The following is a 12,493-nucleotide window of genomic DNA, read 5'->3' as shown; positions in this document are numbered from 1 at the left end:
CACAGGCTACAACAAGGAATTCAGGACTCCATCTATATCTTTATGAGTAATTCGGTTTAAAATTACCAAGTAACCAAAAGCAAAGACTTGGAGAGGGTTGAAAATCAAAAGAAAATAAACAATATCAACCTGGAAGTTAACGTTGTCAATCACTATGTAGATGGCAGAATTAATGCAAAAAAAGAAAATCTTTTTCTATAGTTGGCCATTCCAGACAGGTCAGCTCATCAATACCTAGTAAGTAGCAGCACTGTGATAAACTGCACACCTAGAGCGTCCCATATTGGAGAGAAAAAAAAAAAAAAAAGCCAGAAGGAATGGAATTACAATCCTGAAATTCCCCGAAAAGAAACTTCACCTTGATATGTCAATTATTCTGTTGAGCATATCAAACAAGGTAAATTCTTATACTTTTATATGAGTGAATGGTACTCCAAAGAATAAGGTGTCTCCCGTGTTCCAAAAGAAGGGATTTAAAGGGAAGGCCTTCTTTTTTGCAGGGTACTGCAAGCGGCCCTGAATCTTTAGATAGATTACCAGAATCAGAATAATAAACTAAAGCTCCACTACTCTGAAGATCTTTTGCTTAACAAAGCTATACGCCCCTAAAAATAAATCCAATGGAAGAAAATACTTTTCTTACCTTGTCTTTTAATTTTTCCATCCAGCTTCTCACTAGAAAAAAAAAAAGATAATAAAATATAAATAACCATTTTTACTTATATTTCATGGTATTTAGTTAATTTGACAAATTGAAGAGTTTTTTTGTATTAAACACAGTAAAAGGATTAACAGTATAACATAATGACAATAATGGTCTTGTTTTTATTTCTACTTATTTAGAAATGCAACGGAGAGCACAAACATCCCTCATATCATTATTAGATAAATGGAGAATATTTTTGTTTGCTAAATGTTTTTTCTATTATTATTGAATGATTGGTGGGGAAGTGTGGGCAAAATGAAAATCATCTTTAAAATATCAAGTTCATTTATTCTCTGACACTTTTTCTTTGGCTTTATTCCTCATCTTTCTCAGTTTGTAAGCTCAGTGGGAATGCTGCACTTGAATCAATATCAGAGGGCAGAGATTAAGGTAGGAAGGGAAAATAAGCAAGCCCAGGCTGCCCAGAGCTGGCTCCAAAGAGAAGCAGTTGCAATCATATTTGAAGAAGCAAGGATTGGACAAAAGGCAAGAACAAGAAGTATTTCTGAAAGACATATAACTTGTGAACGGTACCATTCTATAGCAATACAACCACTATGAAAAATAAAAGCAATGACCAAGTAATATTTACAAAGCCAACTGAAAAAGGCTGATCAACTATGAAATTGTATGTAGACCATAGTTACAGCCATTTGGGAATTCATAAATAAGCCAAGAGTAGAAGGAAGCATCAATTTCATTTTTGAAATAAGTGTTAGAATGGCCATGTTAAGGTTGGTTTGAGTTTGTTGGCGGTTTTTTTTTTGTTTGTTTGTTTGTTTGTTTTACCCTTAATTACCTTTCAAAGTCATAATAATGTTTCAACATTGAATGAAGATTTACTTGTAAAAGCATCAGAAAGGAGGAAGAAAAGACAAATATATTCTCATTTTACCTTTATTATCAAACAAAAGAAGTAAGTGTAAAAAGACTTTTAAGATTTCCTGGAATTTTCTCTGCTTTTGAGAAGCTTCAACAGATAGGAAGGAAGGAAGTAGAGTGGAAAACTTTTCTTACGAAGAGTCAGATAGTTAATATCTCAGGTTTTGCAGAGTGTATAGTCTCTGTCACAACTGTTCAATTCTGTTCTTGTATAACACAAAAGTGGCCGTAGACGACACATAAATAAATAGGTTCAGCTATGCTCCAATAACCTTTATTTATGGATATTAAAATTTGAATTTCATGTAACCTTCAAATGTCATAAATACTTTTCTTTTCATTTTTTTTAACCCTATTAAAATGTAAAAAGCATTCTTTGCTCAGGGGCCACACAAAACCAGGCAGCAGGCTACATATGGGCCATGGACTATAATTTGCTGGCCCCTGGCATAGATATACTTTAACCAAGAAGTCGGTGCCTCCATTTACAATCTGACTCTAGTAATAATAAATCTGAAAATACTGATGATGGCTGGCGTGCACACAGCTCCAGCCCTTACAAAGCATGACACATGCATTGCATCACTTGAACAGTAAACCAATGACAAACATGAGAGGTCAGATTATGCTCAGGGAAAAGATGAGGAAACTGGGGCTCAAGAGAAGCTAAGAGACTTGTTCATGGTTAACCAGTGAGTAAAGAGTCATTGGGGCCAAGCACGGTGGCTCACACCTGTAATCCCAGCACTTTGGGAGGCCGAAGTAAGTGGAGTTTGAGACCAGCCCGACCAACATGGTGAAACCCCGTCTCTACTAAAAACACAAAAAATTTAGCAAGATGTGGTGGCAGTCACCTGTAATCCCAGCTACTCAGGAGGCTGAGGTAGGAGAATCATTTGAACCTGGAAGGCAGAGGTTGCAGTGAGCCAACATCACACAGCCTGGGCAACAAAGCAAGACTCCATCTCAAAAAAAAAAAAAAAAAAAAAAAAAAGAAAGTGATTGGAACTCAAACCTAATTTTAAAAACCCAGGAGTAAGACTTTTGAACTACCGATTTCTTTTAGTGATACTACCACTGTTCTCCTTCAAGTTGAAAATGTGAGGATACCTTTGACCCTTCTACCTCCCTCGGGTCCTGGCTTTAATCTCTCATGCAGAGCCCTTGTCAAGACCTCTCTCTTGTCCTTCCCTCCTAGCTCCCTCTGTCTCAAAGGGATTCAGACAAAGATGGTGGTGATCAATCAGGATAAGAGCAGGGTCATGGGGAGATCAAAAGAAGCAAGTCTAGGAACCTCTAGAATAAGGCCAGGGGTTAGTGATTCTAGGAGTGGTGCCATAGAGAAGTAAGATCCATCACTGATCCACTGAGTGAATTTGGAGAAACTCTGGACCCACAGTTTCCTTACATAGAGAGATGGCAACATCTGTCTTGCAAGATTGTTGTGAAGATTAGAAATAACACATGCAAAGTGTTTAGTATAGAAATCTAGGGCAGGAGGGGAAGAAAGGTAAGTAAAATATGAGTATTTTGTAAATACATCTCACTTAAGCCCATGACATATATTTAAACAGAAGCAAGATAATGTTTCCAATTCATTCATTCAACAAATATTATGTACATTGTGTTTGATCAGGCATTACGCTCTAAAGTCAGTAGAAGTTATAAAACTAATTCCACTGAGAAAGGGGTTAGGCCACCAAGTCTATGATGAGAAGTGGATGACAAGCAGCAATGTAGGGACTGAAAGAGTGAAGAACAGAGCAGGAAAGCCAGTTGCTAGAGTGCAAGGCAGAACCCACCAACCTTTGAAGCAAGATGCTTGCAATCAGGGACTCACTTGGGTATTATACAACAAATAGGGCAAATCAAAAGAGAGGTGGAGGCAGGAAAGTTAATATGAGTACCTAGTGGAGGAGGCAAGATGGTGCAGGATAGGGATAGCCTGGAGAAGAGGAAAAGGAGGCAAAGACCAACCCAGGGTCCAAGGCACTGATAGGCTTGTGTACTGTAGGAAACTCATCGCCAAGAGAAGTATTTTAACTTAGGCCTTATCAACCCAGGCTTCACTGGTAAACTGTCCACATCTTAGGTTCTTAGAGTAAATTTCACAGTCCTACTTTGGATGATTATCTAATGAAGTAATTCTCCACTGAAGGCAAGAAGGCACATCAGTGCAAGATGTTTACATGTGCACAGATATCTGAAGGAGCACGTTCCTTTGATCTAGTTCAGCAATTCATAACACAGAGTGGGAAAGGCAGGCAAAATATTCTTGGCTGGTGAGAGAGGATAGTGAGAAACTATTCTGGTGGGCATAGGTCTAAAAAGGTTGAGGAAACACTATTCTTAGACTGTGAGCTTGATGATGTTTCCCCATCTAAGAACACGAGATCCTGGAGGGCCATGCCTTGTGCTTCTCAGGTATCCGCCAAGGCCCTCTGCATAATATTAAACACTCAAGTGCTTAATACGTATTTTTTCTTCTTTCAGAAAATATTTATTTAAGTGAGTTCACAATCTTTGAGTAAGCATGATTCTCATTCATGAGGATCCTGTAAACAGTTTTCAGCAAAACATTCAAGTCAAAATAAATATAAATTTTATGCAATGAACGTTTTAAAACTTAAGGGGTAGAAAACGATAAGAGAATGCAATGCAAGAAGAAAGAAAATTATAGAGAAATACTTTTGTTAAAAAAAAAAAGATGATGGCCAGACACACTGGCACATGCTTGTAATTCCAGCACTTTGGGAGGCCAAGGCAGGCAGATTGCTTGAGACCAGTCTAGGCAACATAGCGAGACTCCTGTCTCTACAGAAAAAAAAAAAAAAAAAAATTAAATTTAAATTTAAAAAAATTTAAAGATCGTTATTTATAAACAGGAAAACTGACAACTGCAATTTTTAAAAAATAGAGAAACATCACAGTAATTAAAGAAGTATGAACAGATACAGCTTTTCAGAGCTACAGAGGGGGAGGGGAGATTTGCAATCTATATCAAAAGCTTTATTAAGGTTAAAATGTTTTATACAAAGCTCCAGTTATAGAAGACATGTATCTTAAACAATCATGAATATTCACAAAAATTTTGTTTAAATCATGTTCACAAAATATTTATACTAGAAAGGAGCATGTAAACAATATTAATATCCAACAAGACAGGATTGGTTTAAACACTCAAGGGAAAACAAAACCTTAGGTTATGTCTACAGAGTATTATATGAAAATAAAATTATTTTTAAAATACTTAAAGGCAAGATGTTGTTCAACTTATATATTGCAAAGGAAAAAAATAGTGTAGTATAATGTGAGCCTCAGTTTGTAGATAAAAAATATTATGTGTAAAATTTGAACAATGCACATCAAAATGTTAACTGAATTAATCAATTCGGTTGACTGATTAATTGGAAGGTAGAATTATGGGTGATTTTTCTTTTATCCTCTGTATTTTTAGGATTTAGCAAATCACAATTTCTCACTACTTTTAAATTAAGAAAAAAGCATATTTTACAACAAAACCCCCCAAATTTCCATAAACCTTTGCAAATTAAAGTTGATAGTAGATTGCTGATAGTGAACACAAGAAGTTACAGCCCTTCCACTTGGCTCACAGCTCAGCCCACAGCTACAGATTCACTCTAATCCCACTGTTTTGTTATCTTTCTTGAAATTTTGTTTAATGCAAATCCAAGAGCACAGTGCTATAATAAGGCCTCTGGTCTCCTTCTAGTAGAGAGAAAGGTACACAGAAAAGAAAGTAGGCATGAATGAAGGTCATATATAACAAGCCCACAGCTAATATTATACTCATTGGTGAAAAGTTGAGGGCTTTTCCTCTAAGATAAGGAACACGACAAGGATGCCCACTCTTGTCACTTATATTCAACTTAGAAGTGGAAGTCCTGGCCAGAGCAAATAGGTAAGAGAACAAAATAAAAGCCATCCGAATTATAAAGGAGGAACTTTGGCCAGGCACAGTGGCTAACACCTGTAATCCCAGCACTACAGGAGGCTGAGGCAGGCAGCTCACTTGAGCCCAGGAGTTCAAGACCGGCCTGGGCAACATAGCAAAACCTTGTCTCTACAAAAAGTATAAAAATTAGCTGGGTGTAGTGGCACACCTGCAGTCCCAGCTACTCGGGGAGGCTGAGGTGAGAGGATTGCTTGAGCCCAGGAGGTTGAGGCTGCAGTGAGCTGTGTTCATGCCACGGCACTCCAGCCTTGACAACAGACCAAGACCCTGTCTCAAAATAATAAAAGGAAGAACTTAAATTGTCACTGTTTACAGATGACATAATCTCATGGATGCAGCTGGAAACCATCATTCTCAGCAAACTATCACAAGAACAGAAAACCAAACACCGCATGTTCTCACTCATAGGTGGGAATTGAACAATGAGATCACTTGGACTCAGGAAGGGGAACATCACACACTGGGGCCTATCACGGGGAGGGGGGAGGGGGGAGGGATTGCATTGGGAGTTATACCTGATGTAAATGACGAGTTGATGGGTGCTGACGAGTTGATGGGTGCAGCATGCCAACATGGCACAGGTATACATATGTAACAAACCTGCACATTATCCACATGTACCCTAGAACTTAAAGTATAATAATAATAAAAAAAAAAACACTAAAAACTCCACCAAAAAAATGGTTAGAAGTTATAAACAAATTCAGTAAATTTGCAGGATACAACATCAACATGCACAAATCAAGAGTTTCTATCCTACCAATGAGTTATCTAAAACAGAAATCAAGAAAACAATTCCATTTACAATAGCTACAAAAAAAAAAAAATACTTAGGCATAAATGTAATCAAGGAGGTGAAAGACCTGCTCACTAAAATCTATAAAACATTGATGAAAGAGATTGAAGGAGACACAAATAAATGGAAAAATATTCCATGTTCACAGACTAGATTAATATTGTTTAAATGTCCATATAACCTAAAACCATCTACAAATTCAGTGCAATCTCTATCAAAATCCCAATGACACTGTATTTTTCACAGAAATAGAGAAAAACGATCTTAAAATTTCTGTGGAACCACAAAAGACCACAAAATAGCCAAAGCAATCTTGAGCAACAACAACAACAACAACAACAAAAAAAAAACTGGAGGCATCAAGGTACCTAACTTCAAAATACATTACATAACCAAAACAGTGTGGCATTGGCATAAAAACAGATACACAGACCAATGGAACAGACTCGAGAGCCCAGAAATAAATTCATGCATTTACCATCCATGCATTTTCAACAAAGGTGCTAAGAACACACAATGGGGAAAGGACAGTCTCTTTAATAAATTATGTTATGAAAACTGGATATCCACATGCAAAAGAATAAACTTAGAGCCTCATCTCACACCATATACAAAAATCAACTCAAAATGAATTAAAAACTTAAATGTGGCCAGGCGCTGTGGCTCAAGCCTATAATCCCAGCACTTTGGGAGGCCGAGGCGGGCGGATCACAAGGTCAGGAGATCGAGACCACAGTGAAACCCCATCTCTACTAAAAATACAAAAAATTAGCCGGGCGCGGTGGCGGGCGCCTGTAGTCCCAGCTACTCAGGAGGCTGAGGCAGGAGAATGGCGGGAACCCGGGAGGCGGAGCTTGCAGTGAGCCGAGATAGTGCCACTGCACTCCAGCCTGGGCAACAGCGTGAGACTCTGTCTCAAAAAAAAAAAAAAAAAAAAAAAAAACTTAAATGTAAGACCTGAAATTATAAATCTACTAGAAGATAATATAGGGGAAAAGCTTTATGACATTGGACATGGCAATGATTTTTTGGCTATCACTCCAAAAGCACAGGAAAGAAAATCAAAAATAGACAACTGGGATTTTACCAAACTAAAAAGATACCATATAGCCAAGGAGACAACCAACAGAGTGAAAAGACAAGCTATAGAATGGGAGAAAATATTTGCAAACTATATATCTGATAAGGGGTTAATATCCAAAATATATCATGAACTCGTACAACTGAATAGCAAGAAAACAAATATGGGGGAAGGACTGAATAGACATTTCTGAAAAAAAGACATACAAATGGCCAAAAAGTTCATGAAAAATGTTCAACATCACTAATTATCAGAGATATGTAAATTAAATGTACAATGAGATATCAATTCACACCTATTAGAAAGGCTATGATCAAAAAGACAAAAGATAACAAGGTTTGGCAAGATGTATAGAAAAGGAAATCCTTGTACACTGTTGGTGGCAATGGAAATTGGTACAGTCATTATGGGAAACAGTATGGAGGTTCCTCAAAAATTAAAATAGAACTATCATGTGATCCCCCAATCCCACTACTGGGTACATATTCAAAGGAAATTAAATCGGTATGTTGAAGAGATATCTGCACTCTCATGTTCATTGCAACACTATTCACAATACTTAAGATATAGAATCAAATGCCCATCAACATATGAATAAAGAAAATGTGGTACTGTATATATACACAGTAGAATATTATTCAGCCATAAAAAAGAATAAAATCCTATCATTTGCAGCAACATAGATGAGCCTGGAGAACATTATGTTAAGTAAAACAAGCTAGGCACAGAAAGACAAATATCACACGATCTCACTTATATGTAGAATCTGAAAAAGTATAACTCATAGAAGCAGAGAATGGTGGTTACCAGGTGTAGGAGGGGGACACATTGGAGAGATATTAGTCAAAGGATACAAAATTTCAATTAGAGAGGAGAAATAAGTTCAAGAGATCTATTGTACAACACATAACTATCGCTAATCGCAATGTATTGTATTCTTGAAAATTGCTAAGAGAGTAGATTTTCAGTGTTCTTACCACAAAAATGCTAACTATATGGGGTAAGACTAATTATGTTATTAGCTTGATTTAGCCTTTCTACAATGTATACGTATTTCAAAACATCATGTTGTTTTGAATGTCAATTGTCATGTTGATAAATATATACGATTTTTATTTGTCAATTAAAAACTAATTTTTTTTATTAAAAAGTAGTCATGGGTTATTAAAAACAGATCCTCTCTCATGCTCGCCAGCGCCCTCTTGTGTATGTGAATCCCAAGTGTAGCAACTTGCCACTCTCCTAGTTTTTCTGCTGAACAAAAAGGGTGTGAAGATCAAAGATGCAGCTGCAGATAAAATAACATTTCCACCATCCTGGCCAACAAGGTGAAACCTCGTCTCTACTAAAAATACAAAAATTAGCCGGATGTGGTGGCATGCGCCTGTAGTCCCAGCTACTCAGGAGACTGAGGCAGGAGAATCGCTTGAACCCAGGAGGCGGAGGTTGCAGTGAGCCGAGATCACGCTATTACACTCCAGCTTGGGTGACAGAGCGAGACCCTGTCTCAAAACTAATAATAATAAAATAGAATTTTAAAAAATAAAATAACATTTCCATGCATCCTACTAATTGCAAGACTGATTGGTTTTAATGGGCTGAGGCTGAAAAGTATCCCAAACTGTTTATTTAGAGGAGTATGTTTAATTTTGATTTATTTCCAGTAATACAGTTTTATGAACTACATTTATCCCAGAGATATGCATAAATTCCCTTTTGCTAAAGGGGAAGCGATGGGAGCCAGAAGAGATCGAGGATTTGTCTGAAATAATAATAAAGATTTGTTGAACACCTCACAAAAATTTTGCAAAGTAGATATTATTATCCCCTATTTTACGGATGAAGAAAATGAAATTCAAGTAGTGCTCAGAGTCACATAGCTAAAAAGCAGCTGATCCGGTATTGAAACCAGCCCTTTATGGCTCTAAAACCTGTCAGTATACCCATGGGTCACTCTGGGCAGGGGTGAGAGCAGGTGGCCAAGGAGACCTTATCACAGCCCATGGGGCTTTCCTGAGCTCTGGAGATAGGGCATACTCAAGCTGGGGGGTGGTGTGTATTAGCGCACCTGGCATTCCAACTCCTTTACCTTCTCCTCCCCGTCCCCTCTCTCTGACAAATGTGCTTCTCTTTCTGCCTCTATGTGTGTCTCCCTCTGTCTCTGTCTCTCATTGTGTCTCTGCATATCACATTGTGATTTGTGTCTTTCTGTCCTTTCTCTCCCTTCCCTTGTCTCTTTCTCTCTGACTCTGTGTCTGGGTGTCTGCCTGGTTCTGTTGCTCTATCTATCTTTCTCTCCCTGTCTCTCTCTTCCTGTCTGTGCTGTGTGTGGGGTGAGGGGATTCTCTTTGTATATGTCTTTCTCATTCAGAGAAAATAAACTGGATCTCTTACTTCCATGTTTGCCAAGGACTTTTCCAACTCAGTCCTGTATGCCAGGGTAGCAGCATCTTTAACTCTCCATTGGGAAACAGCCAACTGAGTGGCAGAAATCTTAGGGTGAAACTTAAAACTCAGAATGAGCAATGCTGAAGAGAGAGAGAATGATTTATTATAAGGCGTTAGCTCATGTGATAATGAAAACTGAGACTTCCCAAGATCTACTATCTATAAACTGGAGATCTAGGAGAGCCACTGGTTTAGTTCCAACCTGAGTCCAAAGGCCTGAGAACCAGGAGAGCTGATGTAGTCCAAAAGCCTGCAGACTCAACATGCGGGAAGAGCTGGTGTGTCATGCCCGAAGACAGAGGGAAAAAAACCAATGTCTCAACTTTCAGGCTGTCAGGCAGGAGGAATTGCCCCTTTTCATAGGGCAGTTGGACTTATTGTTCCATTTAAGCCTTCAATGGATTGGATGAAGCCCACCCACATTAGGAGGGTATTTACCCAGTCTACAGATTCAAATGCAATATGGTTTGACTGCATGCTCACCCAAGTTTCATCTTGAATTGTAACTACCACAATCCTCATGTGTCTTGGGAGGGACCCGGTGGGAGATAATTAAATCATGGGGGTGGGTTTTTCTTTATAAGTTGCACTGTCTCGGGTATTTCTTCATAGCAGTATGAAAATGGACTAATACAAAATGTTAATCTCATCCAGAAACATCCTCACAAACACGACCAATATAATATTTGATCAAATGCCTGGGCACACATGGTCCAGTCAAGTTGACATAAAATTATCCATCACAGAGTGACACTGGAGGTCAAGATCACAATCCTGGTTCCCCAACATTTAAAGACAAGCCAGAGGAGAAAGTGACAGGAGAAGAGACAGGTATGGAATGGTCAGAGAGGCTCAGAAACCTGGACTGTTTCTGTTTGAAACAACTGTTTCATATGAAACAACCCAGAAGAGCTCGTTCCAAGCATTTATGAGGACATTTTCACATATCATTGATCAAAGAAATCCTTTGTTCGGGTTCAGCTAAGCCCATTGTGTGCCACTCATGTGCCCTGGCCCACTGCGGAGGTGTCCTGCAGACTGCTTCCATCCCATGCAGGCTTGAGGATCAGAGCCTGAGGTGTCCCCTAGCCACGGAGCCTTCAGTGGGTTGACCACAAACAAAGAGCAGGTATCACCTAGGAGCCATCTGCAACCAAGGAGGGCTGCAAGTATATTAATACACTGGTATAGTATAGTAGTTTCCTATAGCTACTATAACAATACCACAAACAGCCGGGCGCGGTGGCTCACGCCTGTAATCCCAGCACTTTGGGAGGCCGAGGCGGGCGGATCACAAGGTCAGGAGATCGAGACCACGGTGAAACCCCGTCTCTACTAAAAATACAAAAAATTAGCCAGGCGCGGTTGTGGGCGCCTGTAGTCCCAGCTACTCGGGAGGCTGAGGCAGGAGAATGGCGTGAACCCGGGAGGCGGAGCTTGCAGTGAGCCGAGATCGCGCCACTGCACTCCAGCCTGGGCGACAGAGCGAGACTCCGTCTCAAAAAAAAAAAAAAAAAAAAAAAAAAAAAAAAAAAAAAAACAAAAACAAAAAACAATACCACAAACATAGTGGAATAAAGCAACACACATTTTTTATCTTATTATTTCTGGAGAGGGAAAGGCCAAAATTCAGACTCATGACTTAAAGTCAAGGTGTCAACAGGATTAATTCCTTCTAGAGGCTTTAGGAGAGAATCTGTTTCCTTGCCTTTTCCAGCTTCTAGAATCCACATGCAATCCTTGGCTCATGGCCTATTCCCCCATCTTCAAAGTCAACAACATAACATCTTCAACTCTCTCTGTCTTTCTCTGTCCCCACCCCCACCCTCCAAGCTCTGCCTCCCATTGTCATATTTTCTTCTCTGACTCTAACCTCCTTAATTCTCTCTCAGAGAGACCGTTGTGACAATCTCCCGATCTCCAGGTCCTTAACTCAATCACACCTGCCAAGTAGCTCTTGCCATGTAAGGTAACATATCCCCAAGTTCCAGGGATTAACAGGTAGACATCATTCGAGTAAGCCACTATTCTGTCTCATTATATCAGTTAAATCCCCCCGTTTTCCTCATTCCTGACATATGTTCTACACAGTTTCCCAGAGAATCCCCAGCAGCAAGGAGCTCTAGCAGTAATCCACTGATTAGCATCTCCTCTATTGGCTTTCCACCCTCCCCACCTCACTTCCTCACTCCCTCTCCATACTTCCTAGGATCACCTCCCAAATAAACTCCTTATATCCAATCCTGTCACAGGGTCTACTTTTAAGGAGAGCTCAAACTAAGACACTAGTCTAATTCAGTCACCATATAGGCAAGCTGGCCCTTTGCCATACCAATTTCATTCATTTCGTACATTAAAACCAACCACAGACATACCTTGGAGATACTGTAGGTTCAGTTCCAGACCACTATCATAAAGCAAATGCTGCAATAAGATATGTCACACAAATTTTTTTGTTTCCCAGTGTCTGTAAAAGTTATATTTGCACTACAATATAGTCTAGTAAGCATGCGATTGCGTTATGTCTAAATAAACACATCCATACTTTAACTAAAAATACTTTATTACCAAAAAATGCTAATGATCATCTGAGCCTTCACAGAC

At 39.0% G+C, this 12,493-nt stretch overlaps 1 protein-coding gene across 1 annotated transcript in view; it reads right to left on the bottom strand.

Annotated features, from left to right (window-relative positions):
• ARMH4 (armadillo like helical domain containing 4) overlaps positions 1 to 12,493 on the bottom strand; it is a 158,984-nt gene that overhangs the window by 12,322 nt on the left and 134,169 nt on the right. Inside the window, exon 7 of the mRNA XM_071100109.1 lies at positions 644 to 675. Coding sequence (XP_070956210.1) covers positions 644 to 675 — 32 coding nt within the window. The remainder of the gene's footprint in view (positions 1 to 643; positions 676 to 12,493) is intronic.

This window comes from Macaca nemestrina, chromosome 7 (assembly GCF_043159975.1).
Source record: "Macaca nemestrina isolate mMacNem1 chromosome 7, mMacNem.hap1, whole genome shotgun sequence".
Taxonomy (NCBI): Eukaryota; Metazoa; Chordata; class Mammalia; order Primates; family Cercopithecidae; genus Macaca; species Macaca nemestrina.
This window is presented reverse-complemented; position numbering and strand designations above follow the sequence as displayed.